This window comes from Sordaria macrospora, chromosome 2 (genome assembly GCF_033870435.1).
Source record: "Sordaria macrospora chromosome 2, complete sequence".
NCBI classification, from domain to species: domain Eukaryota; kingdom Fungi; phylum Ascomycota; class Sordariomycetes; order Sordariales; family Sordariaceae; genus Sordaria; species Sordaria macrospora.
Window position 1 is genome coordinate 5,692,279 of NC_089372.1, and position 26,250 is coordinate 5,718,528.

The 26,250-nt window shown below is 52.4% G+C and overlaps 8 protein-coding genes and 1 non-coding gene across 9 annotated transcripts; 5 read left to right on the forward strand and 4 right to left on the reverse strand.

The window, feature by feature from the left end:
* Positions 1–1,042: 1,042 nt before the first annotated feature.
* SMAC4_05110 (uncharacterized protein) lies at positions 1,043–2,954 on the forward strand. Its single transcript, XM_003346803.2, has 3 exons — positions 1,043–1,434; positions 1,514–1,996; positions 2,059–2,954. Exons 1-3 carry the CDS (start codon positions 1,203–1,205, stop codon positions 2,682–2,684), a joined length of 1,341 nt encoding a protein of 446 aa, XP_003346851.1. The 5' UTR covers positions 1,043–1,202; the 3' UTR covers positions 2,685–2,954.
* A 309-nt stretch (positions 2,955–3,263) lies between these two features.
* SMAC4_05111 (uncharacterized protein) lies at positions 3,264–5,051 on the forward strand. The gene is made up of 3 exons (XM_003346804.2): positions 3,264–3,674; positions 3,840–4,358; positions 4,623–5,051. Exons 1-3 carry the CDS (start codon positions 3,518–3,520, stop codon positions 4,742–4,744), a joined length of 798 nt encoding a protein of 265 aa, XP_003346852.2. The 5' UTR covers positions 3,264–3,517; the 3' UTR covers positions 4,745–5,051.
* SMAC4_13334 lies at positions 5,046–5,137 on the reverse strand. Its single transcript has 2 exons — positions 5,102–5,137; positions 5,046–5,080 (listed from the first exon to the last, which is right to left on the reverse strand). It is a non-coding gene; the product is annotated as a tRNA-Glu (tRNA).
* A 369-nt stretch (positions 5,138–5,506) lies between these two features.
* Positions 5,507–5,896, reverse strand: SMAC4_05112 (uncharacterized protein; the record flags this gene model as incomplete). The annotated part of the gene is made up of 1 exon (XM_003346805.1): positions 5,507–5,896. The coding sequence occupies one exon, from the start codon at positions 5,894–5,896 to the stop codon at positions 5,507–5,509; it is 390 nt and encodes a 129-aa protein (XP_003346853.1).
* A 1,299-nt stretch (positions 5,897–7,195) lies between these two features.
* Positions 7,196–7,480, forward strand: SMAC4_05113 (uncharacterized protein; the record flags this gene model as incomplete). The annotated part of the gene is made up of 1 exon (XM_066090227.1): positions 7,196–7,480. The coding sequence occupies one exon, from the start codon at positions 7,196–7,198 to the stop codon at positions 7,478–7,480; it is 285 nt and encodes a 94-aa protein (XP_065946286.1).
* Positions 7,481–8,818: 1,338 nt separating this feature from the next.
* Positions 8,819–11,924, reverse strand: SMAC4_05114 (uncharacterized protein). Its single transcript, XM_003346807.2, has 2 exons — positions 11,432–11,924; positions 8,819–11,373 (listed from the first exon to the last, which is right to left on the reverse strand). Exons 1-2 carry the CDS (start codon positions 11,546–11,548, stop codon positions 8,935–8,937), a joined length of 2,556 nt encoding a protein of 851 aa, XP_003346855.1. The 5' UTR covers positions 11,549–11,924; the 3' UTR covers positions 8,819–8,934.
* Positions 11,925–15,411: 3,487 nt separating this feature from the next.
* On the forward strand, positions 15,412–17,216 carry SMAC4_05115 (uncharacterized protein). The gene is made up of 2 exons (XM_003346808.2): positions 15,412–15,868; positions 15,977–17,216. The coding sequence occupies exons 1-2, from the start codon at positions 15,808–15,810 to the stop codon at positions 16,897–16,899; spliced, it is 984 nt and encodes a 327-aa protein (XP_003346856.1). The 5' UTR covers positions 15,412–15,807; the 3' UTR covers positions 16,900–17,216.
* Positions 17,217–17,891: 675 nt separating this feature from the next.
* Positions 17,892–20,752, reverse strand: SMAC4_05116 (uncharacterized protein). The gene is made up of 2 exons (XM_066090228.1): positions 20,353–20,752; positions 17,892–20,279 (listed from the first exon to the last, which is right to left on the reverse strand). The coding sequence occupies exons 1-2, from the start codon at positions 20,365–20,367 to the stop codon at positions 17,961–17,963; spliced, it is 2,334 nt and encodes a 777-aa protein (XP_065946287.1). The 5' UTR covers positions 20,368–20,752; the 3' UTR covers positions 17,892–17,960.
* A 1,418-nt stretch (positions 20,753–22,170) lies between these two features.
* On the forward strand, positions 22,171–25,250 carry SMAC4_05118 (uncharacterized protein; the record flags this gene model as incomplete). The annotated part of the gene is made up of 4 exons (XM_024655691.2): positions 22,171–22,880; positions 22,939–23,214; positions 23,269–23,736; positions 23,790–25,250. Exons 1-4 carry the CDS (start codon positions 22,446–22,448, stop codon positions 25,248–25,250), a joined length of 2,640 nt encoding a protein of 879 aa, XP_024511538.2. The 5' UTR covers positions 22,171–22,445.
* Between the last annotated feature and the right edge of the window lie 1,000 nt (positions 25,251–26,250).

Consider the following 26,250-nt stretch of genomic DNA (forward strand, 5'->3'; position numbering starts at 1 on the left):
ATCATGGGGAAGAGTTAACCGAATGTCTGGGACCAGACAGATATTGCCAAGTCGGTGTTTACCGTGGTGAGTTGGTGTTGTCACAGTTCAACTCCAGTGTCTCTTCAACTTGACAGTTTGAGGTCTCTGAGACAATGTCCGAAAAGAAAGAGAACACCGCAACAAAACTGAGACACAAAAAGGAGGCTCCTCAAGATGTTCCCATGCAAAGGCAGCACGTCATACCCTTGCAAGCGAGAATCCAAACCAGACCCTTGATAACTGGTTCGGGCCGGGCGAGTCTTTTCCCTTCTGGTGACAGTGTTCAGCCATCAAATATGTCAGCTCGCTTGTGTTTAGTTCAGGGATCGGAAGAAGCGAGCAGGCAGATAACATTGGTGGAGGAACTCATGACACGATGGGATATTGTTTGAAGAAGATATGTCTGAGGAAGCGGTGGAATGAAAAGGAGAGTTTGAGCTTGCAATGAGTGCAACGAAGGGACGGCAGAGTTGATGTCTTGAGTTGAGAAAAATAAAGGGTAGACGTGGATAAAGTGCCGGGTATGCAAGAACTTGATCGCTTGCTGCGCTTTGAAACATCCAAGGCAAAAGACGGCCCGGCAAAGAGACACGGAAGAGGAAGGACGGGGAACATCTGTCATGTACTTCTCTCGAGAAGGGTCAACGATGTGATGACTGCCAATAACCTCGCTTGAGAGTCACACGGATCTGATGATAATCACAAACGATGACAACCGAAGTGTCGGTTAGATGAAGGGTCGGAATGGCACGATGCAATGGAGAGAGGTTGGACTTGGGGAAGTCGGGTGTGCACAGGTGAAGCCACTCGCTGTGAAGCTCACTGAAGCTCTCGCTGTATAGACTAGGACCCAGAGCAGTTTAGATGCCAAGACAGCAGGAAGGGGTTCTGTGGTCCATATCTGCCCAATCACAATGTCCTTCTAGAACCCAACGAACACTTCTGCACCCCGCTGTTCACGTCGACAATTTGACAATCGATAGCAGAGAAAATTCTGCCACCAGATTCCGCCTGAATTTTGGGCGACCGCATTCGAACTCCCGTCACTGCACCACCAACACCACTGATACTAGCACCTTATCGCACCCCGCCATTCACCAACCCACCGAACAGCATCACGAATTCCAGACGCCATTCGCACCAGTCAACCCATCACCGACGACATTTACAACACCGCAATCATGGATACTCCCGTCGCCGAACACGCGGCGCAAAGCCCGAACCCCGCCCCCACCACCACAGCGCCTGCATCCGCGCCCGCTGCCACTGCCGCTGCCGCTACCTCGACGACCACCAAGCCCGTCCACTCGCTCGTCATCGACGCCAACGTCATCATCAAGAACGACCCCAGCGTTTCTACCCTTATCGCCCAGGCCGAGGAGCTTTACACCATTCCCTCGGTAGTATCAGAAAGTATGTTCACCCCCCTCTATCCCCATCGCAATGCACCCAGACCCAGACACATCCATACTGACATGTGTATCCTTTGCAGTCCGCGATGAGGCCGCCCGACTCCGATTCCAAACCACCCTCATGCCCTTCCTCAAGTTCCGCACCCCCCGCCCGGAATCTATCAAGTTCGTCACCGATTTCGCCCGCCGCACCGGTGACCTTATGGTCCTCTCCAAGCCCGATATCCACCTGATCGCTTTGACGTACGATCTCGAGTGCGAGAGGAATGGTGGTGATTGGCGGTTGAGGAAAGAGCCTAGTCAGAAGAGCGTTAATGGTGCGCCGCCTGCTAAGGAAGGTGAGACAACAACCGAAGGACAGACTGAGGCTGCTACTGCTCCCGTAACGGAGGAGAAGGCTGCCGAGGAGAAGACCGAGGAGGTCAAGCAGGTGGAGGAACAGCTTGAGAAGTTGGATATCGGAAGCCAAGAGCAGGAGACGACACCTGCTCCTGAGGAGGACGAGGAGGAGGAGGAAGAGGAGAACGATGGTGAAGCCTCTGACGACGATGGCGAATGGATCAGTAAGCTACCTTCATCTCTCCCGAACCTATCAACAACTGCTAACATGCCATGCTTTCTACAGCCCCCACAAACATTAAAAAGGTCCAAGCCCGCGAATCCACCCAAATCGCCCCCGAGCCACTCCAAAAGACGCTCCAAGCAGCCCTCATCACCTCCGACATGGCCATGCGCAACGTCTCCCTCCGCATCAACCTAAACCTGCTCGACTCCTCCTTTGCGCGCATCACCGTTCTCAAGACCTGGGTTCTCCGCTGCCACGGCTGCTGGAAAGTCTGCAAAGACACCACCAAGCAATTCTGCCCTTCGTGCGGCCAGCCCACTTTGACCCGGGTATCCTGCACGACCGACGCCGCAGGCAACTTTACTCTGCACCTGAAGAAGAACTTCCAGTTTAATAACCGGGGCAACGTCTACAGCATTCCTAAGCCGACGCACGGTACCGCGAGTGGAAAGAACCAGAATGTGAAGGGCGGTGGAAAGGGTGGTTGGGGCAAGGAGTTGATTCTCGCCGAGGATCAGAAGGAGTATATCAAGAGGGCGGAGGAGGAGAAGAGGACGAGGTATAGGGATTTGATGGATGATGATTATTTGCCGGGTATTCTTACCGGACATAGGCAGGGTGGTACGGGGAATAATAGGATTAAGGTGGGTGCGGGGAGGAATGTTAATGCTAAGAAGAGGAGGTGAGTGGTTACCAGGCAGGGGGGTGGATTTGATGATGGATGGTGGTGGCACTTGAGATGAGAGTTTGGATGAAGGGTAAAAAAGGAAAGGGTAAAGGGATGTTTCTGCTTCTGTTAGTCATCGTCAATGGCGTAATGGCGTTAGGTCCCGTTTCTGCTAAGAGTTATTGTTTGTCTTTCTGTCTACCTAGAGGAATCCGATCAGAGAAATGTTTTGTCTTCTGGTCCAGCGAAAATACAACAGTTGAAGTTATCACGGTCACACAACCAAATGGTCGAACTTTCAGAAGAGAAGCTCTGGATGAATCTGGCTTCTCGGATATTGACCAGCACCTGTGTCGAACCATCGTTATCGATATTGCTCCTCACCTTCCAACATGAGAAATCATGGCTGGCTGAGTGAGGACCGCTCCAAGCACGGAGTGGCATGCAAGTTCACGGTAGCACCAATTGCCTTTGATTGGCGATAAACTCCTGTTCCACGATCGTAAATGATCGCTCCTTATTGGACGTGCCCGCTCCATTCAGCGTGCCAACGAAGCATGGCTGAGCGGGTAAAAAGGTACCTGTGACGTTGTTTCTGGTTTCAGCCCAACAGCGGGAGTTCGCTCCGGAGCAAGGTTCCAGATCGACCATTAAAGCCGGGGTAGCATCCAGGTTTAAGTTCTTCAACTTCAACTATATCTCATCGTCACCAACAACTATCTTACCCATCACCCACTGATTCAATAAAGCTCACTCACGCATCAAGCTTCTCACCAGCAACCGCACTCACCATACCACAACGACGACTTGCCATCCAAAGATCCGGATCAGCAAAGAGGTCAACAGCCCACCATGTCCCCAAATATAACATCCCCAACCCTAGGCATAAAAGTCATGTCCTTCCTCACCTCCATCTTAGCAGGGGGGATAGAAGTCTACGCCAAACTCACCGGGCAAAGCGAAGATAAGGAAGAGGATCACACATGGCGGAAGGCTGGACCCGGAGACCGTAACCACTCCCCCTCCTCCCCTCTCTTTTTTTTCTTGCCTCGCTCTGCTCGAGGTTTTTTTTCCCTGAAAACGAGCGAGCTCGATTTTCATCATCATCTGATTCTCCTACCCACACATCGATCACATACTTTGGATGGATGGCTGACAGGAAGTGATCGAAAAGGCCGCTCCCCCTGCCCAATGCTCAACGCCCTCGCCAACCACGGCTACCTCCCTCACTCCGGCGCCGACATTTCTCTCGCTCAGCTGATGCAGGGCCTGAAGAAGGGGATCAACCTCTCCCCCGACGCCTCCCTAATAGTAGGCCTCAAAGCCCTCCAAGCCTCCAGCACGGGCTCCTGGGTAACCTTCCACCTCGACGACCTCAACAAACACGGGGTAATCGAACACGATGGCTCCTTATCTCGAGGCGACGTAAGCATGGGCGACAATCACACCTTTTCACCTGAGATCTGGGCTACCGTGCTGCAAGTCATTGGCGATGACGAAAGGATTAGTATCGAGACGGCAGCGAAGATGCGCGGGTTCAGGATTGCTGAGGGACCGAAACTGAATCCCGAGGGGTTCAAGATGAGCAGTGAGGATCTGAGGTTCAGTGCGATTGAGACGGCGTTGTATTTGAGGGTTTTGGGAAGGGGGACGGAGGGCGGGGCGGAGACGAGGTGGGTTCGGGTTATGTTTGGTGAGTTTATTATTCTCTTTTGTTTCTTGTTGTTTGATGAGGTTTGATGATAGGTTGGTGGAGGGGTGAAAGGGTGAAGAGAAGGGAAGAGAAGGTGGTGGCTGGGACAGGGAGGAACAAAAGAGCGGGAGATGGTGGGAGGTGATGAGTGAAAGGAGATGTCGGGATGATGATGCCGGGACCGGGTTTGGGGATAATGCAATGCGATCCGGTTACGGTCCCGTACAAGTGAAGTACAGCGCTAACCACTGAACAACTGAACAGAGGAGGAACGGCTCCCGATTGAAGAAGGATTCAAGAGGTCCGACAAGCCGCTCACGATTGCGGAGATATTGGAATTGCAGAGGAAGGTTGAGGCGGTCGGTGCTGCTCCCGATCCGAAGTGAGTGGCGAAGGAGGTGGTACTGAGGGAAAAATGATGTTTTGTTTGGGAAACGAAGATATGATGCACGCGCCACGGCTTTTCTTTTTCTAGGCGATTCAAACCCCATGGTTGCCTATCCGCGCCGGATCTTCCCACCGGGCGGGCATAACGAACGGAGAATGAAAAAGGAATCACTGGAGGAAGGAACAATGACTGAAATGATAACAGCAAAATACCCATGGCAAAAAGGAAATAGCAATTCTACGATCAAGGCAAAGTCCAAAATGACAAAAAGGAAAAAAATCGCAAAAAAGATATTGAGACTCGGATACCGGGAGTCGAACCCGGGGCTGTTGAGAGAGCAGTCACTCCTGAGAAGTGAGAGTCAACGATGTTACCGCTACACCATACCCGATTGAACTGATATGGTCCGATGTTGTTGGAAGTGGGCTGGAAACCTACACTTATGTAAAACAATTTCTTTTGGGTTCTCAATGGGGGAAAATGACCCCTTTCTTTTTCACATCATTAGATTGAGATGAACACCATAGTAATTAGTCACTGACAATTGGACCTTATTTGAGGACAGAAAAACTAAATTGATTAAAACGGGTGCCTACCAGAGACATGTCCAATTCACACACGTATGATCTACGACATACCTTAACCTAAAGATGTAAGCCAAAAACAACATACAACCCATCACCACCATCTCGCCCGGTGGCCATACCTACCGCCCCCAAAGCCCTCAGTATTCGACACTTACCTCACCACCTCCCCCACACTAAAACCCCATCCTCTCAAACTCGCTCGCCAAAACATCCACATCCTCCGCCGCCCCAAATTGGCCCTCCTCCCTCAAATTCTCCATCTCCCGCATTATCCTTCCCTCCTCAGCCCTGCTGCCACTCTTACAAGCCGAGCACAAGTTCTTGCCCATATGCACATACACCGAGCAGCGATCGCCACGTCGGCCGTACGTGTTATAAGGACAGTCGCCGCAGCCGAGAGACCTAGAATGCCAACCGCAACATTGGGCGGTGGCCTGGTCGAAGTAGCACATCCAGGCGGGGATGTTGCGTCCACTGCGGGAGGCCATGCGGGAACAGGGGCAGTTGGGGTTGCCACGGAGGGCGTAGGGGCAGTAGTAGGAGATTATACGGCCTTGACACATTTTTGCTGTTTGTTGTTGTTGGTGATACCTTGCGAGAAGGTATCGGGGTTGTTAATTCGGGGTTGGGAAAGTAGGGTGGTTACCTTGTTTGTTTGGGGTGGTTTGGTTTCTTGGTAGGCTGATGAGACGGTGTTATGGATGTCTCGAAATGTCCGGTTGATGATGATGAGGAAAAAAAAGTTCTGGATTTGATGAAGGGGTCATCGAGTATTTATGCTTCTGGAGAGCGATGTGATCGAGGTTGACAAAAAAAACTGTTCAGGATACTAAGATGGAACAACGACTGTTCTATCCGGCTGAGGGAAGAACACTCCCGGTGAAAGGGTATTCGTGAATGGTATTGTTCAACAACCCGGATGAGTCCATCCCATGGACGGGAGTAAACTCTTTGTGCCATCAAGGTTGACAATATGGCTGTTCAGGATATTAACATCGGACAACAGGACTGTTATGTCCGGATCAGAGGAGAACACTCCCGGTGAAAGAGTATCCGTGAAGAGAATTGTTCGGCATCTTGGATGATTCTCCCCGAAGAATGGGAGGGAACTCTTTGCAAGAGGCAACGGCGCGGCGCCGGAGCGACGCAACATATTGCCGGTGATTGTTCGAAGGTCATATCCTAAAGACCCGTGTACGGAGGAGAAAGGAGAAAAAGGATTCGTTGTAAGGCATAAAGACATTGTTCCGACAAGTCTTTGTTCGCGGCAGTTTGGTGAACTCCGCGAGGCCACGACAAGAAGAAGACCATGTCACGGAGTGTGAATTCCGTACCCGCGGCACACTGAACGGTGAATAATTGGATCGTCATAGCTCGACATTTGGTGAATGCTTGGCTGGCAAGTGAAGTTATGAGCCTCAAGACTCGGTCTGTGAATTTGTTCAATGGACAAATGCCTACCCTGCAGAACGGAGGTGAAGTTGGAAATTCAAGATCAAAGTTCCAATTCCTTTGACAATTGCCAAACGACTTGCACAGCAATGACATGAACAGGGGCCCAATCCCCAAGCCCCACAAATTCCCCCGTCCGGCTAGCCGTGCCTTGCAGGGTGGAGTAACTTCCCCCACACCGCCTGCCTTAAGCGACCAAATGGCGCACAGACCACTCCATTTTTCGTGCAGTTTCTTTCCATCGGCGGCGCGGCGGGCACGTCGAAAATTATCGAAAGGCAGCAGATTGATCTGACAACTTTCTCGACGACAACCTCACCTCGTTCTCCATCTCCCACCCCGACCGAGCCACACATCACCACAAACCCAAGCCCGTCAGCTCAGACCCCCAAACCGCCAAAATGCATTTGATGTATGTCCCCGCCAAGGATGCCAACGGCAAGCCTCTCGCGCGCCAGTACACCCTCAAGAAGGTCCTCGATGGCGCCGTCACCAAGAGCGCCCACCCCGCTCGCTTCTCTCCCGATGACAAGTGGTCTCGTCACCGTATCACCCTCCGCAGACGTTTTGCGGTCCTTCTTGCCCAGAGTACGTATTCCTCTCTTCCGGTTCACCAATTGTTCCCTGTGGTCTGGAGACGAGCAGCGGCTGACATTGATTCCGCGAACAGAGGCCCTCAACTAGACCACGAGTAGAATGATCGTGGCCACCAGGATCCATTGACCGAAGTCAATACAAGGATGCCTTCCACGTCAATGCCGCCACCCGTCCGTCATTTGTTCGCGTCCGTCCGGCGCGAGCATCGTTGTCAATCAGCCCACCACCAACATCGTTAAGAAGGAAGAAGTCGACCAGAAGACCATCAATAACATCGCCGCTACTGTCAAGAAGAAAATCAGCTGCTTCCTTCGAGCAGGAGGAAAATAATTATTTCGACAAGGACATGAAGGCCAGCCTCGATGCCAACCAGCACGACTACTACCAAGCGATGGTCAAGATGGAGGTCCAGTCCAACAACTGAATACCACCACCGACTCGATCGACAAGATTTCGCGCAAGGCTTGCGATAGCTACAAGACATTAGTTGATCAACAACCTCTTCTTCGTCCGCCTCGGCTGTGCTCAATCAATCTGTGGCCGACCAATCTCTCGCTGCTACGATCACGACAGACGAATTTCGCTTTCTACTTGGCAACTTTTGGGAAGTGGAAGTAGAACTGGCATTCCAACGATGAATTTGGGGCTCTCTGACGCACGGGCAAGAATGATATGATATGATGACAATGGGCAACGGCGGCGGCGGCGTTGGCAAAACCACTGGGCTTGCTTCGGCTTCTCTGGATCCTGGAGAACATTTTGTGATGCTGGATTATATTGCATGTTTGCCTTTTTTTCTCTTTTTGTCGGATCTCCAAAATGAGGAAGCTTTCTCTGTGTCGCGGCGTTTATCGGATTTGTTTGGGGTGTCGGACTCCTGGCGTCTTTTGCCTTTTTGAAGAGCATCTGAGCATAGTGTGGAATGTGGGAAGGAAAAAATACCAATGACTTTCTCGATGATTTCTCCTCACTGTCTGTTCTTGACACAATGCGCCTTCGTCTATTTCTCATGGACTACCATGATGACTCCTGTCATTCCGTTTGCCATCTCCAATCCTCCCTCTCGCGCGTCTCCCAAATTATTCCTCCACGTCTCACCCTCTCCACTCCGCTTGAGTATCACATACTATGACCACCACCGCCATTCGACTCTCAAATTCAGAGTCCAACCCACCCAGACAACAACGGACTTCTACATATCATCCAGCGAAATGAGGTCCAACTAACGAAAATGAGTCCTTACCTCCTCTCCATGATCGATTTTCTGTGGTGGGGCGCACGAACAATAGAACCACCAACAACTGGCTGGTACATGTTTTGAGGATTCAGCTGTCCATCTCAAGATGGACGCTTTGAGCGAGGCAGGTAAACAGCACTGCGTTTTACTGACATTTCACAGAGGCGGTTTGGTGTAGGTACATCTCACTACGACCAATATTTCTTTATCTTTGTCACCTATTCTGGACAACATGAAGGATGACACTAACTTCAACTTGAATCATACAATCTTTCGGCCCCTGAGCCCCTCCAATATATACTCAGTACACAGTCCTCATTGCCACAAACTCATCCCATTCATCCCCTCCATCCCTTGATACGCATTCAGGTTCATGTTCATGTTATACATCCCCATCCCCTCTTGGCTTCGCATAACCCCATCAACATGGTATCCCTCCTGATACCCATACACAGGACTATCCAGCGCCAAATTATCCTGTGGCAAGCCAATGCTAAAGCCACTCGCTTCTGGTGCCGAGGAGAAGTCCAAATCAAAGTACTCATGCGTTGTCAACGACGGCGTTCCAACCATCGAACTCGCTCCCGAGCTTGTCCTCGGCGGGACCAGCAAGGTGTTGGAAGGCGTGGGTGCAGTCCAGCTGCCGTAGATACCCCCTGTCCCTGTCCCAGTTACAGACATGGTCTCGATATCTGGACTCGAGAGTGAGGCAGAAACGACACTGGGGGAATAGCAGGTTGTTATGATGCCCAGGCCCAGGTCAGACAAACGACCTCCAGAGTTAGTAGCAGTGCTAGTGGTAGGAAGATCCTGCTGCTGCCCATGTCGAAGCTGCTGCCCTCGTTGAAGCTGCTGCAATGCATCCCTAAACTCCCCAACCAACCCCTCAGCCGTCGCCACCCCAACATCCATCCTCCCCTTCCCATGTGCATCCGACCCACTACCATTGTTAAGCGTAACATTCATTGCCACCGCCAAAATAATACTCGTCTTAGCAGCCACTGGTCCAAGGTGGAATTTAGTTTTCCACATCCCTGACAAAAAGCCCAGTGCTTCCGTCAAGATTTGCTGGAAGACGTGAACTGTCCGTTGAGGCTGCCTTGAAGAGGAATCGAGTTCCCTTAGCCGGGAGACGGTCCAGCATGCTGCTAGGACGGCGCGGCAGGCGTCGGTCCAGAGGAGGTGGCATGTCATGCTTGTTATCTTGGTAATGTCTGTGTCTGTGCTTGCAGTGCTTGGACTGGCCGGGGTGGGGAGTTGGAGTTGGAGTTGGCAGAGAGACTGAAACTCGTGAAAGACAGAGGTGGAGGAGTCCCAGATTTCCATGAGGGAAGTCCTCTGCAAGCCGTGCTGGGTTGGGGATGTGGACATGGAGCCGAGGGTTGAGGCCAGGTTGATGATTGTGAGGAAGGAGTGGAGAGTTATCGAGAGGATGGATTGTTGGAGAGTGTGGATGGGGTCTGCCACTGCCACTGCTGGACTTGTTTGAGAGCCAGGGCCGGTGCCAGAGCCAGTGCCAGGTTGGAGCTCAGCAGGGAGACAAGCAATGATCTCCTCGTATGCTTGCCTAAGCTCATCCTGCATCTGCACCGGGTCCGAGACGTCCCCTGCTTTAGATGATGAGGTAGAGGAAGAGTAAAGAGCCTGTTGCATAGGACCGATAACCCTCGCCAGTTTTGCGGCGGCGATTCCAAACTCCAGGTCCGTTCTGGCTTGGTCATCAGTTTCACATCCAAGTATGGTGTTAGATGTAGATGTAGTAGTCCCATGTGCATCCGCCCCCCTCATCAGCCCAAGTCCGGCCGTGGTGGGAAGCGGACAATCCCCCTCCTCCAACCTCAACGTAAACTGCGTCCCGCTCCTAACACAATACTCCAGATTCAACCTGACGAAACACCACCACAACCTCTTCCTAACCTCGGCATGATACGGACTAACATCCACAAACAGGCCAGGGTCACGGTACAGACCCATGTTCAAGACAATCTGCGTCGTGATTCCGTGTAGACCCATCAAGTCGTAGATCTTATCTGTGTCGCTTGCTGAGATGGTTTTTAGTACCAGCAAAAGGAGGTGCACCTGCACGACGCCTATGCACGGTTTTTGGAACCGGCTGGATGAATGAAGGAGGAGTTCGACTTGGCGGGCTAGCGAGCGGCCGTAGAGGTGGTCTGCGGAGGATGGTGAAGAGGAGGAGGAAGAAGAAGAAGAAGAAGAAGAAAGTTGCATAGCGATGGCCATTGCTAGTAGCACCTTGGAGACGTGCACGGGATGAGACAAGGTGCCCGCGTAAATTCTATCCACATCCGTGGTCAACGCCTTTGGGTCGAGGATGGAGTAGATCCGCCCGTAAGTAGCTTGGTACTGCGCACACCAGCGGCCGCAGGTTATCCGGTCGGGGAGAAGGAGTTTGAGGTCTGTGTCGTTTGTGAGAGTTGGTGGGAGGGTAGGCGGGATGGCGTTGTATTGACGCAACATGGCTTTCAACTCGTGAAAGGCTTTGCGGCTGGCGTTAAAGGGCTCAGAGTGGTCGAGTAAGGCGCGGACGACGTCCATTTCGTTGCAGGGGGCCATCCAATGGCTGAGGCCGATCATACGCGTTTTGCAAGCGGAGGTTTGGAAGCGAGGACTTCGGGGGCTGGGAAGTGGTGAGGGTTGTCGAGAAGAGAAAGGGGAGAGGGAGTGGTCGATGCTCAGCATTGGTTCGGGGGTCTCCCTGATGGAGGAGGAGCAGCTCTCGGGAGGAGTGTGGGTCTGATTGGGAGGTACGACCTCAATCGAGGGCATTTGAGGGGGACTTTCGCTGAAAGACTTTGTTGTTGTCTTGGCCTTGTTGGTACCATGACTGGAAGTAGGATTGTGATGTCGGTCCTTGTGGCTGCTGTAGACACAGCTTGATGGATGACCGCGGTCTTTGCATGGCTTGCATGGTGATTCTCGATCACACCGGATCTTGCGAGTTCGGCATTGTTCGCACGATACGGCTTCTCTGACGCGTGGTCGTTTCCTTCCGCGTCCGACGTCTTTCTCGAAGGTGGCGGCAGTGAGGTGACTGAATGTTAGAGCCATTGTGGTGTTGGTTCCACGCTGCTTATGCGAGGATGTCTTGGACTTGTAATCGGGAGATCGTTGTACGTGGGAAGAAAACATCTTCTGGTACTTGTTGTCCGAACTTGGCGAAGTAAAAAACAGAGATGGAGGAGATCTTTCAGACCAAGAAGGGGAGGGAGCCAAGGCTCGGGTTATATCATCATGAGAACCTCGACGGCCCGAGTGTCTCCGCGAGGACGCGGATAATACACCCTTCCTCATCCCCACAGATCTCCGCATACCGCTGTTTCAACAAGTGGAAGCTTCAAGGAAGGAAGCTCCAATGCTGTGACACTCTGTGCACTGCCATCGTCACTACAGCGAGGGCGTACCTTGGCTCGAGGGATGGCATTCAGAGAAGGAGTTGCTGGCCGAATGACGTGACACTCGATTCGCTTCTGTCCTGTTTGGGACCGGGAGGAGGTTGCAACCATTCATCAAAGTCACTGACTTAGAACCGCATGTTGAAAGCCACAATGTGCCGTCTCCATGGTCGCTTGCGTTCATGACGGTTCCCCAAAACAGAGGAAGCTTGTACCAGCTATCGTTCCTCTGCCCGTCATGATAGCTTCTCATGTTAACATGGTGGTATAGGGCTGTGCAATGCATCAAGCCTGGCTGCACGGCGGGACAAAAACGTCGTCTGGGATGGACCATGATTCGCTTTGAGACCATGTGGCTCGGGGCTGTGCCCCTCATCCCGAAGCTTCTTGTGAAGCTGTTGACCCCTTCAGCAGCTCATCGGTTCAGCTTGAAGATGTGGTTCTGATTGGCTGCGGAGTGCAGTCCTCATGTTACACCTGCCATCAATCCATAGGGGACCTGACGAGATCTCCGCGGCATGTCGGATTGGCGGGCTCGGCAGTTTACGTTACATCAGGTGTGTGTCGTCGAGTTGGGATTTTTGAGAGCGTCTGATAGCTATGGCTTCCGTTAGTAAACCGCGATGATCCTGGGGAAAGATAGTGCTTTATGAGTGCATCTCCTGAGCGTCGAACCGTTATGAGACAGACTGATATCAAGACATTGACATTGCTTTTCGGCTGTGATGACCTGATTTTGGATAGTTCAGAATCCAGATATCGAACGAAGCGAGAAAAGTGCCAGTGAAGTTTTGGCGTCTCCAGTTTCTCGATAACGTTGCAATTGGGGTGAGGTGACGATACCCGACACGACACCGTACCGACCGACGGGTTGACCGCACGCGCCGCAGCCATGCATCCAAGCCAAGGAGTAAGCACTGAATCTTCCAGCCGTCCGACATTGGACGGGAAAGAATTTGATGACATAGGCTTCGAACAATGAACGAGGAGCCATTCGGTTTACAGTCATAAAGTGCAATGAGGCCTTGCCAACTTGCGGTGAACTTAACAACTCCAAAGTCGCAGTGCTTTGCTCGTTCAGTCCTTAATCCGAAAGGTTGCATGGTAGGTACGAGAACACGACCCGCAGAAGAAAAGTAACACTTGTATCGAGGAGCTCCGGTCGTCCGCTTAAGCTCACCTGATGAAGCTCTTGATCGTATCACAGCAAAGGTCCACGGCGCAGCCCGCAACTAAAGCAACAAGCGCACAACCGAACTGGTGGATCGTGGCACCGTGGGGTCCTTCCTCAGCCTACCTACCTTGCTGTATCTCAGAGGAGGTCCCTTTGCTAATCAGGGGAGATGATGGAGAGACGTTCTAGACCACGGTCAATATCTCTTGACAGTCAGTCTGGCTACCCCAACCCCTGGTTCAAGTTCCGATGTGGGGGTAGGACACTTACTGACTTTACCTGCGACGTGAGACCAATATTTTGTTATAGATGCGTTTGATGCCTCTGGGACATTGCCCGTCATGGCTTCATGGGCAAGAGTTGCAATTTGACGAGAGGTTGTCGTTGCACTACCCCGAATGACTAACCGTCCCTTCCAGACCCGGGACGCCCATCATGCGATTCCAGCCACTTGCAATATAGTGGGAGTAGTGTAGGTACGTATCAAGGAGGAGGCATCCGACCTTTCTCCTCACTCACGAGTATAACGTCACACAACAGCTACCCTCAGCGAATCTCTGGGCGCTCATTGCACGGAATTCGAGGGACTAGCTAGCGTCGGGGTAAGCTCCGGCGCAATGGGGCTTCTTCTAGCACACAAGCAAGGGGATTTCTTCCCTGCGCCCGCCTTCGCTAGAGGTAGGTCCCTGATAGGGCTGAAAATATGCCTCCCGAGTGCCTCGAAGGTCCGATTGACATCGGCGTCGCTGAAGCCGACGGAATACGGTCATTCGGTTCGGAATTGACCATGCAACATCGAGAGATGACCGGTAACGTGACCGGCCAATTTATGTCTTCGATACTGGCAGATATTTTGGGATGAGGCTCAAGATGCTCATCTGCCCAGGCGCGGCGTAGGCATTTGATGTGATTATGGCGACGACCCGGCCGGCGTCCCCATATATCGCAGGTGCCCCTCTAGCACTTCATGAGCCTCGTGATATAGCGGCTACCACTCCACTCTTCCCACAACGGACATCATCAAAGCTATCGCTTGCAATTGCCAAGATGCTCCCGCGGACTCTGCTGTGCACGCCTGGCACAAGGCTTTGATGTCTTGCTCAACCGTGCCGATGTTCCAAGACCAAGACAATGGAGAACCGCTTCAGCGCGTACCGCGTACGTACGGCGTTGGCCGTTGGCGGTTGCGTTGGTTCCTCTTCACTGTTCTGTTGTTGGCAGCTGTCAAAGACATTCTTGACGCGTGACGGGACAAAGAAGAGCATTCGAGACCTCGGCGGCGCGTCTGTCGAGTGGGCGAGACCTGTCATTTAAAGGGTTGCAGTTGATGAAGTCGATGAACCATGAATCACTGCTACTGAGTGTTTTAAAGATTGATGATGTGAAGTGAATGACTGGTCGTCGTTGTTTCTTCAAAAGTTTGGACGACAGCGGGAAACAATGGGGGGTCTGGGGGTTTGGAGGAGTCTGGGGGAGATCCCCCGCGCGCTAACAGTGGACAACAATAGCAGGGGTCTATTTTTGACGTTGTTGTTTCACGGATTTCCGATTGAGGATGAAATGAAGCCGTATGTCCAATCAGAAGTCACAATGATCACCCCATTCTACCCGCTTGTCCACTTCAAGCGCTGAGCCAGGGACCAGGTGGGGCATCGTTTTAGCAGTGCGCTTGTCTGGTCGAATCGCTGACAGAAACAAAGTCAGAGAAACAATCGACGAACGACATCCATACACTCCGGATTCACCACGCGCTTCTTCAAACATTACCTTGTAAGAAGCCTCGTCGAATCAGTTTGTATGGAAGCCGTGGACTTTCAATGACATTCCCAGGTTACTTCACGCGGTAGAATCCCTACAAGGCCGGTCGTGTTCACTGCCGCCAGTGCCCCAGTGGTTGAGGCGCGTGGATGATTCGCATCCCGTGTTTCCCTCCCCGGCTCTGGGCTCTTGATGTGTTGTTCACACCATGGACCATTTCCAAAAATTGCATGACAGACTACCTATTCAGGGTTGAGAAGCCGTTTTTCAGATGAACGGTTGGGATGGACAGTAACAGGGTTGCTGGACGACCCACAATGGCGCATAACCCTTCCCGTCAATAAACCCATGACCCATGGGGTGGATGACCACGGGGAAGAAACGTATTGTATATATCAGACGGTCCGGTTCCGTTCCTTTTCCCATTGTTCCATAAACAGTTCACAGAACAACTGCCAACGCATTGTTTGTTGTTGGGTCTTCACTTTTCCCTTTCCTTTCTTTTGTGTTCGGGTTTCCTTTCCTATTTCTTCAAGCGCTTCTGGTCATCAACCTTCCTACGTCCTTCAGCATTTTTCAAAGGAGTTCTGGTTCAACTCTTTTTTCAACTTTCCCTTTTCAACAAAACATACTCAAATAATCAAACTGTTGCTGGTCAACATTATTCTCCTTTCTCACTCGACTCTCGCTCTCTATCGAATCACGATCCTGATCTCGATCTCACGAACTCCTCGATAACTGGCTTGCGGGACAACCTTCACGGAATCACCAAGACCGTATTCGCATAATCTTCTACTACAACAAAACACATCTCATTTCCAACCACATCACAACTCCGACAAGATGAATGTCAAAGGTCTGGTCAAAGGTGTAGCAGAAGGGTGGATAAACCTTCAATATGGGCGTAAGTCTTTCTTCCCTTCCCTTCCTATTCCCCTCCCTCATCCATCACCAACACCAACACCTCAACTCAGAAAATCCACCACTAACATCCACCCTCGTACCCTTACAGCCGCCTTCAAATTCATCAAACTGATCCCCCTGACATTCATAATCCCCACCGTCCTCTTCCTGTGCCTCTCCCTCGCCGGCTGTTTGTCGTCAGCACCCACCATCCCCTCCCTCTACGTCGTGGCCCTGACCTCCTCCTCCAACGGCACCTTGTCCAACATGCAAGTCCGCCTCGGCTACTTCGGCATGTGCGGCGACGACGGCGACACGCGCACCTGCTTATCAGCAGCAGGCCATTACGACCCCGACGAGCCAAAGGATATCATCACCCTCACGGAGCTTCTGTTTCCGGAAGTAATGAACAACAGCAACGCGCGCGGCGCGATCCCGGAACTCCAAAATATGGTCTTGACGGGGCTGGACTTGCAGGACCAAATCTTTGGCAAAGTTTTGCTTACGGGATCAGCCTTGTTTGCGATGGGTCTGGTGCTCATGTTCCCTTACAAGTTTATGGTCAAAAAGCCGCTTGCTAAGCTAGCGATCGACACACCCCTCACAAAAAAACAAATGGTCATCAGACGCGGGTTCTACTCAAGCATGTACGCGGGTCTGATGATTGTGTTTGCTGCGTGCCTGGGTACCACCGAGACGGCTGGTGCTTTGGGACACGCGACGGCGCATATTCAGGGCAGCAGCATTTTGATGAAAGAGGGCGTGACGCTGCAGGTGTTGCAGTGGATGGCGTTCGGGTTCATGTTTCTTTTTGTCTTGACGATGCCCGTCATGTTGTTTGTGAGGAGGGAGAATCCGCTGGATGAGTTGCTGGCGATGAAGAATAATCCGGCGGCAATGAAGGAGAAGGCGTTTGGGTTTGCCAAGGAGTATGCGATGGATAAGGCGGCGGGGGTGAAGAGGCCTTCGAAGTTGGCGGGGATGTTTGGGAGGGGAAAGACGAGGGAGGTTCCCGAGGATAGTAAGGTTTAAGGGTATGAGGAGGGTTGTTTGTGGAAAGAAGGAAGGGAAAGAAGTGGTGGTGTGGTGTAAGAAAGGAGGACACAACAAAATGAGCAGATGGCGACAGAAGGGATGTGGCTTGCGGTGATCTGGTTTTCATATATCAAGGCGTTTTGGTATTTTCTTTTTGTTCATGGAAAGGAAAGGAAAGGCAACATCAGAGATATGCCATAGCAGTCAGCCTAAGGATGCTCGGGACTGGATTTCGGGAGATATCTGAACAAGAGTCTAGCACGTTCATTTAATAGTAAAATACTACAAGACCGCCTTCACTGGCGGCACCCCCTTGAATTATCTTATTTTCCCAATTTGTGGTGTAGAGTTATCAGACCAAGGACCTAGCGGCCAGCAGAGGTTCAAGGGGGCCGAACAGGACGGTTCCGGCTCACTTAACACTTCTCAACTCAAGCCTCAACCATGCGTACTCCAATTCGGCATGAAAGAGGAAGAGCACATCGAGCAAGTTCCCCCCATTAACGCTCGTCAAAGGCCAATAATGTGCAGACTTTGAAGCTACCAGGAAGTATACCTCCATAGGGAAATGCAAGAGCACAGCTGGAAAACAGAGGGACAATACATAATGGTGCAACATAACATAAACTTCCGCCCCCTTTCCACTTGCTTTGATTACCAGCCCGAACCCGAGTAGGGTTTTATCACGCTGTCTTTGGTTGGAGCTGGGCCTTTTGTCACTTCGTTTTCCAGGTATGGTGTCTACATTTCTCTATGTATCTGTCATCAGCGCAGATATATCTGGAGGTGGTACACGCCTTCTCTTCCTTCCGCGCCTTGAAAACAACTTTCAAAACGCCCCGTACGGCAAGACATCTACACAATCGTGTACATATATACAAGGGATATCATTTCTGTATTTTTTTTCCCTTCTTCTATCCCATCTACAATCGGGATTACCTGTACTGTACTTTTATCTATCCTGTCTTCTGCCATCTCTCCTCCCATCATATCTCACCTTCCACCTTCTACCTCTACACCTATTCAATTCTTCCAGCAGACGCGACCTAGAACCGAGTCTAAGCCTCAATCTGACTCTTAACCCACTTCTCCAACCCACCCCTAGCAATGATCTCCTGCACATTCGGCGGCAGCTCACCAACCTTCTGCTCCCACTTCTTGCCATTGGCCTCCTCAACAACGACCTTGCTCCTCCTCACATCCCAGGTGAGTTTCCACCCCGTGCGTCTCGTCAACGTCTTCTCGCCAAACTCCTCCCTAAGTCTCTGCACAAGCTTGGGCACCTCGACGCCCATCAGCGCGTTGTTGATCGAGTTTCTCGAAAAGATATTTCCAAAAGAACCCGATACCACAAGCGGGATCTGCTTAGCGAGAATAGCAGTAGCGGCCTGCTCGCGGGAAGAGCCGCAGCCAAAGTTAAAGCCTGTTACCAGGATATCGCCCGCCTTGGCGATGGACCCGAAAGAGGGGTCGTAGTTCTCCATGCAGACCTCGGCCATCTTGGACGGGGTGATGTTATCTTGGTAGGTGTACTTGCCGGGGTAGATGCCGTCGGTGTTGATGTTGTCGGCGTCGCAGAAGATGATTTCGCCGGAAATCTTTTCGGGGAAGCCGGGGAGGATTTCGGTTAGGGACTCTTCGCCTTCTGGGGTAGAGGTGGATTCCGTCGTGGTGGTCTCTGCCTCAGCGGCGGCGATCAAGGACTCAGCTTCCGCAATGATCTTGTCGAGAGCATCCTCGATGGACATGGCCTTGTCTTGCTCAACAATGCCGTTGCCCTCGCCGATGATCACTTTCTCGACACCCTCGGGCTTCTGGTACCATCCGGGACCGGCAATCTTGCCCTTCAAAGCGGAGGCGGCGACGATCTCGGGAGAGGCGAGGTAAGCCTTGGCGTCGGTAGAACCCATGCGACCCTTGAAGTTACGGTTGGAAGCAGAGATGCCGATCTCACCGGGCTCGAGAAGACCTGTGCCAAGACCGATGCAAGGACCGCAGCCGGAGGGCAGGGGCTCGGCGCCAGCATCGAGAAGGACTTGCCAGTCGCCAGAGTCTTCGGCCTGCTTTTGCTCGAGGAGAGAGGCGGCGGCGATGTAGAACTTGACGCCCTCGGCGACCTTGGGGATGACGCCCTTGTTGTTGAAGGCGGCCTCCTTGAACACGCGGGCGGCGGCGGCAATGTCGGAGGCGCGCGAGTTGGTGCAAGAGACGAGGTAGGCCTTGTCGAGCTTGAGGTTTTGGGCCTCGAGATCCTTAAGGGGTGTGGCGATCTTGACGGAGTTGGGGCCGGCGACGAAGGGAGCGAGGGTGGAAAGGTTGAGGTAGAGCTGTTTGGCGTAGGTGGCGCCGGGGTCGGCGACGAGGGGGTTCTCGAGAAGGGCGTCGATCTTGGCGTGGGTGAACTTGGCCTTGTCGCCTAGCTCGGGGTGTTCCATGGCGTTGACGGTGGCCTTGGCGCGCATCCAGGAGGTCAGGACGTTATCGATGGGGAAGAGACCGGAGAGGGCGCCCCATTCGGTGGTCATGTTGGCGATGGTCAGACGGTCGTCGACGGGGATGGAGCGCATGGTTTCTTCGGAGCCGGTGAACTCGATGGCGTGGTTGAGAACGTCGTCGTTGTTGAAGAGGCCGCACAAAGCGACGATCACGTCCTTGCCGGTGACACCTGGGGGAAGAAGGCCGGTGAAGGTCACCTTGGCGATGGGAGGGATCTGCCACCATGTCTTGCCCGTAGCCCAGATGGAGGCCGCATCGGTACGCACCATGGGAGTGCCCAAGCAGCCGACACCGCCGTACATGTTGCTGTGCGAGTCGGAGGCAACAGTGACGGTTCCTGGCCACGCGTAGCCCTCCTCAACCATGATCTGATGGCCAATACCCCGACCGGCAGGGTAGAAGTCGACGCCGTGGGTCTTGGCAAACTCCTCGATCTGGCGGTACTTCTTGAGGTTGGCCTCGCTCTTGTTCTGAACGTCGTGGTCGAGGGTCATGACGACCTGGCGGTTATCGTGGATCTTGGAGGCGCCGATAGACATGAACTTCATGGCGACGGGCCACGAGTTATCGTGGGTCATGCAGTGGTGAGGCTGGAGCGTGACATAGTCGCCGGATTTGACCTTCTTGCCGGGGGCGAGGCCGACCGAGTAGCGCTGGACGATCTTCTCGGTCAAGGTCTGGGGAACCGAGGGGACGACCTTGGGGAGGGTCGAAGAGGCCAGGTTCTCGAGCTGCGAAGGGAAGGCATCTTGGAGACGGCGAGAGGTGGTGCTGTAGTAGGAACCGCCGGCGGCGGCGCGAACACTGCGGACGGAGGTGGTTCTCGAGGCGGTTGAAAGGAGACGGGGGGCTCTGCTGGCAGCCACGGCCAGGGCTCTTCTCTGTGGAAGTGGGAGGGCGTGTTAGTCACAATGATATTGGCAATTGCAGGGTAAACATAAACAGAGAACATACCACGGGGTGAATCATGATGGACCAACTATCACGACTTACAACTGACCATGGCACTGCCGGGCAGAAGTTGGTGTTTTGGTTTGATATAAAGGTATGGCCGAGGAATTGGAAATCGAGTCACAGTGACTCGTTAGCGACTGGGGATGGGCCGGCAGTCAAGTCAACAGTGGAGTCCGGGGATACCTTACCATGGATGGCCCGGGGTGGCGATCCCGGCATGAAAATGTTTTGTGGGGGCTCCGGCACCGGCCGTCTTGAGCACGTCAGGTACGTCTAGCCGGGGAGGTACGTACCGGTGTAGCCCTTTGGGGATGGTGGTCCAGGCGGCGGGATCGGAATCAAAGAGATTGACCAAAGAGATCAAAATGGTAGGGCGCGCTTATCTTATCTCCTTGCGAGGTTAACTCGGCGAGGAATCCGAGAAAATCGGCATTCTGGGCGGTCATGGGGATCCTTCCGCTGGCACTTGTGTGTACGGGTGCCAACTGCCAAGCAACTTTGTTCAGGACAATCTCAAAGTCTCAACACACCACCACCACCGGCTTGTGATTGTCGTCGAAGTCTGTCACTGAGCCTACTTGTTAACTTGACAACATACTTGGATTGATTTATCCATGCCATGTCAATCAATGTCGGCAAGAACACATCAGTAGTGGAATCTCACCTGGTCCAAATTCTTCGCCGACTCCCAATTGCCGCTGACTAAGACAGCCACTTTTCACACTCTTGCGAACCGAATCAGGAAAAAGGCCACAGTAGAGGTATGTAGATGTACCTATTTCCATCATGCACCAACTATACGCGGATAACGATCTTGGATAGGCGGGTGCTCTCAAAGTTTCACCTTCTGGGTTGAACTACGCACAGCTGGGTCCCCTTTTCGCGGTTAATCAAAACCTAGAAGCACAAGCCACAAAGTGCTCCCAGATCGGTTGGCTGCATAAATCGAGACTTGGACAGTGGAAGCGCTGGCACCGCCGGAAAGTCCAGCACCCGACTGCCGATGCGGTGGAAGGGCTCCAAATATTCGCTCCAGTGAGTCCAATAGCCTTGCATCATTGTTGCTGAACTGGCTGCTCTATCCCCATTCATTTGATTTTCAAATGACTGATCAGCTCAGCCACGAAACCATGGTACAACGTTTCTTCAAATCACCTTGTTGATGAGGTGTCCAGCTGGGGGAGCCTGTGGGAGCCTCTTTTTCAGCCTCTTGTTCCATCTTGTCCACTTTGATGCTCGGTTTCGCTTTTGAGACGGCCGCCAAGATGCCAAGAAGAGCCCCATATCCACCCACTACCATACCTACCGCCGTCCGCCGCTGTGGTGAGCAGAGGTACACTTGGTACAAGGGGAGGCGGTAGAGATACCAGCACGATTTCTAATGCACTCACAGGCAGGTACCAGGTAAAGTTTTTGTGCATGTCGTTTACGGGATCGTCCCCACGATGCGGGAGTTCCATTTTCATGTCTTTGTCCAGTGCAGGCCAACAAGTCAGCGTCATATTCTCTTCTGTTTCTTCTGACTGCCAAATACACACGACAACAGGCTGTCACCATTGAAACATCAACATCCCTCCAACCTAAGTCAAGGCTCCTCTGTGGGTGAAAGGCAGGAGCAAAGAAGAGTGTTGTTCCCCACCGGCGCAGGAAGGAGGTACTACCCCAGTACCCTCAGTACCTGACCCATTCATCATCACACCCCATTGCCCTGAAAGGCAGGCACCAATCCTACAAGGGAACCGGAGAGTTTCCCGGTCGTTGAGGTTCTCGCGGCCTTTCACATTCTTTTCCTTTCCACTTCATTTCGCACTTTTTACACTCGCTGGGTCTCGACTTGAACACCAACTCATTACATACTAGATACATCAAGTACTGAGAACTTGGGCTTATTTTGGGCCTGGTATCCCCAACCGTCTAGTACATAGTCGTTTTCTCTCGTCGGATCTGACTTCATCCGCTGGACTCTCTTTGTTCACTACCTACCAGGCAGGGTACATCTCCTGTAGATATACTCGCATCATCTCTACTACAAGAGTATCGCGGCATCATCACCCAGCAGCAATCACCAGATCCGACGACATCGGCATCGGCTCATGGAAACTTTTCCAAACGTGCCCATGGCCCTTCGTCCCTCTGCCTCTGGCGCTGCTCCAGGGGTCTCAACGGCTTCTTCAGGGGCTGATCCGTCCGCCCTATCAGCCCCTTCACGACCAGCTTCGGAGCCTCCACGTCAACCTCCGTCTCAGACTCAAACCACCCAAGTCCAAACGCCAATTCAGCCTTCATGGGCCCAAACTCCTGGCTCTACTGCAGAATCTCCATGGGGAGACCAGTCTCCGGCCCAATTGGATTCTCCATGGGACCGAGCTCAAAGTCAGGATCCCTCTCAAGACCAATCTCAGAGCATTCAACCTCAGCAACAACAACAAATACGCTACGCCAAGTCGCCTCGTATTCTCGCTTGTCAGCTATGTCAAGGAAGAAAGATCAAGTGCAATCGAGTGTTCCCCTGCGACAACTGCAAGAGGGTTGGCCGTCCCGCATACTTCGATCCCCCCGCATAAGCATGCTAACCTCGTCTCACAGTCCAATGTCCAGTGCATACCCAGTAAACCGGCACCTCTTAGAAAACGTCGGCCACCGCACCAAGCGCTCCAGGAAAAGCTGGCTGCCGTGACGGAAAAAATGGAGCAAATGAGGCGTGAAATGGATGCTGCCAAAGCAGGTGGTCATGGTATTGCTGTTTCGGTCACGCCGACACCGACTGCTTCTGCTTGGAAGTCCAAGGGAAACCCGACACTGATCCAGGAGGAGGGCGGTGTCCGTTACATGGACTCTCTACTGGGCACCGTGTACCAAGAGGTATGCTAGCCATCTTTCACGTCCTGGTCTTCGGGCTTACCAACATTTATACAGCTAGGGGAAATAAGAGCCATGGTGGACAAGGAGTCTGCTCTTGATGAAAGTTCACCCGCCTCCTTTGCGCCAGCCGATGGCTCAGAGCTGGTCATCGGTCCCGACACTCCAACCGTGGATGTCATGTCCTTCTGGCCTGAACCCGGTCTTGTTTGGTCGCTCTGTGACATTTTCTTCCAGAGAGTCAACCCGTTGATGAAGATTATCCATAAGCCGACGCTGGAGAAATATGTCCCGGAAGCGTCTAGCGGGCCATTCGGGCTTCGTTCCAACATGCGAGCCTTGTTCTTCTCTATCTTTGTAATGGCGGTCGTGTCGTTGGATGCAGATGAGTGCATGAAGCGGCTAGGCTACGACAGGGAGCAGGCTCTTCGGAACTTTTCTCAAGGTGCTCGCTTGACATTTTTACGAATGGGCTTCCTCAGCACAAATGATCTTACTACTCTCCAGGCCTTTACTCTTTACTTGGTATGCCATCCCTCCTCTGTCGTGTTCGGAGCCCCCAATGCTGACAATCACAGACATCGCTCCAAGGCCGATTCAATCCTCATGTCACTTGGATTCTGCTCGGCACTGCCATACGTCTGGCTCGAAAATTGGGTCTTCACGTTGATGGCAAACGGTTAGGGCTACCGCCCTTCGAAACCGAAATGAGAAGGCGGCTTTGGTGGCAGCTTGTCGTGCTCGATGCCAAATGCGCAACGACATCCGGCTTCAAGTCTGCGGCAGTGGTGCGAGACTTTTCCACCGAGCTCCCCAGAAACCTCGAAGACGCCGACATGCACCCCGATGCTAAAGAAGACTTTGTAGAACGCGATGGCCCCACCGAGATGATCTTCTGCCTCATGATGTACAAGGCCACTGACTTCCTCCTCACCAACGGGCAGGATTTCGAAGGTGTCCTGATTGCGGCCGACCTGCCAGGCAGCCACGCGCCTGGCTCCGACGACCAACGTCACCGCCGCACTGTCGAACAACTCGCTCTCGAGTTGGCAGCGTTTACAGATCGCTACCACTTGCACCCCGCCAACGGCCCGGTGCACGCGCTGGCTTCCAAGTTGAAGGAATATTTCATCAAGAAACTCTGCAATGCCAAACCTCAACCCCCTTCTACTTCTGACCAACAAGGTCCCGACGATGTCGACCGCGCTTTCAGGTTAGCCATCATTGACCTCGAGCACAACGAGCAAAACCTTGATAACAACGACCCTGCTTTCTTCTGGTTTTCGCGCATGTACTTCCAGCCATTCAACTTCATGTACGTCGTCTCGCAGCTGTGCCAGGTCCAGTCCCCGCCCGCCAGTGATGAGCAGAACACGAAGACACCAAACATCAAGACCGAGTTAATCGATCGCGCTTGGCGGCAAATCTCCTTTGTCTACAAACTCAATACCGACCTGTTCGACATGACAAACCGGTTGTACTTCCAATGCGCGCGCAAAGTCCTTGAAGCTTGGCAGAAAAGGTCTGAAGCACTCCTCAGGCAGACTGGCACACGGCCACCTGTTCCGGCATACGTCGAAAAACTCGCGAGCATCATCGGTAACGGTAACAGTAATAATAACGGCCGCTCTTTGCCGGCAACAAGAACAGGGAAAGGGACAGTACCGGCGGCCACAACACTGGCCTCAACGGCAGGAACTGTGTATACCGTTGGTAACAGCTCCTCGTCGCTTCCACCTGGGCCTGCTGTTAGTGCAGGTCCCGGTGCCATTTCTATTCCCACGACGCAGGCACTGGGCCAAGGGCCACCACAAGAACCTTCGCAGTTCATGGAAGGCATCGTCGACTATATGGACCCGAATATGGCCTTTGCTGGAAACTTGTGGGGAGATGGAGGGTTTGAAGATCAGTTCCAGCAGTCTCAGATGCCGATGATGGATATGATGGAGGATCCGACGACCGGTGTGTTGTATAGCGGTCCGCCTTATTATTATCCCGATACGGAAGGAGGCGGGGAGCCGTCAAGGGGGATGTGGTGAGTGGTGGGAGGATAGCCATTGAGCCTCTACCCATCGTCGATCGGCCTTTTTGAGTGTCGGAGCGAGGTTTTACGGCACGGTTTCCCATCAGCGTTCAGACTTTGATACTCTGGATACCTCTTCTTCTTTACATTTCACTTGATCTAGCATCGCATCGCCCCTCATCTTTTTTGGATTTTTTTACCGAGCGACATCTTTTGGATAACCGGCATTGTAGGATATGTGTACTAGATCTTCTTCTCTTATCTTCAGTTCATGTAGTACCAAAGTGTTCTTGTTTATAGATCATCTGAGTGATAAGTAAAACAAAACGGGTATTAAGACGGGCCGACCGGCGCAACATTTACTCCGGCGTAACCTCATGTTACCTGCGGTGATGACATGGGTGAAAATAAGGTGCAAGTGCTAAACATATCATTCTTTTGCTCACATGCTCACCTCCATGTCAGGCAGGTCTGGTGCCGTGCACATTTGTAAAAGTCTCGAAGCATCTCATCTTACTCTAGAGTAGAGGTATGTAGGGTATGGTTGGTAATCCGAGGTTGGTCAGCCACCGCAGCAATGTCACCAGCAAACCTTGTGCGACATGAATGAAGAGCAAGATATAAGCACATAATTGTTTTCTAATCAACACCTATGCACTTCGAGAAAAGCACGTTTACACGACCCAAAATGACGACGTTTGATCATGAGGTGCTGTATTCTTACAAGATAAGCTTGACTGGCTGACAGGTCTGTAAGTCTGATAAATGATGAAAGATAGGTGAAAAAAAAAAAATGGAAAAAAAGATGGACCGGAAACTATCCGGCGGAGAGATTTCTGGCCCGGTCGCCGCCCGTCGCCCATGTCGCCGAAACGGGAGATCTACGATCTACGGCCTACGCTGAATATAGGTCGCTAGCGTGTACGAACAGCTGCACTACACGTGTAGGGGCTCAGGGGGTTCAAAACAGCGACAATCGCTTTCGGGAGAAGTGCCGGTTCTGTCTCAAAAAAAAA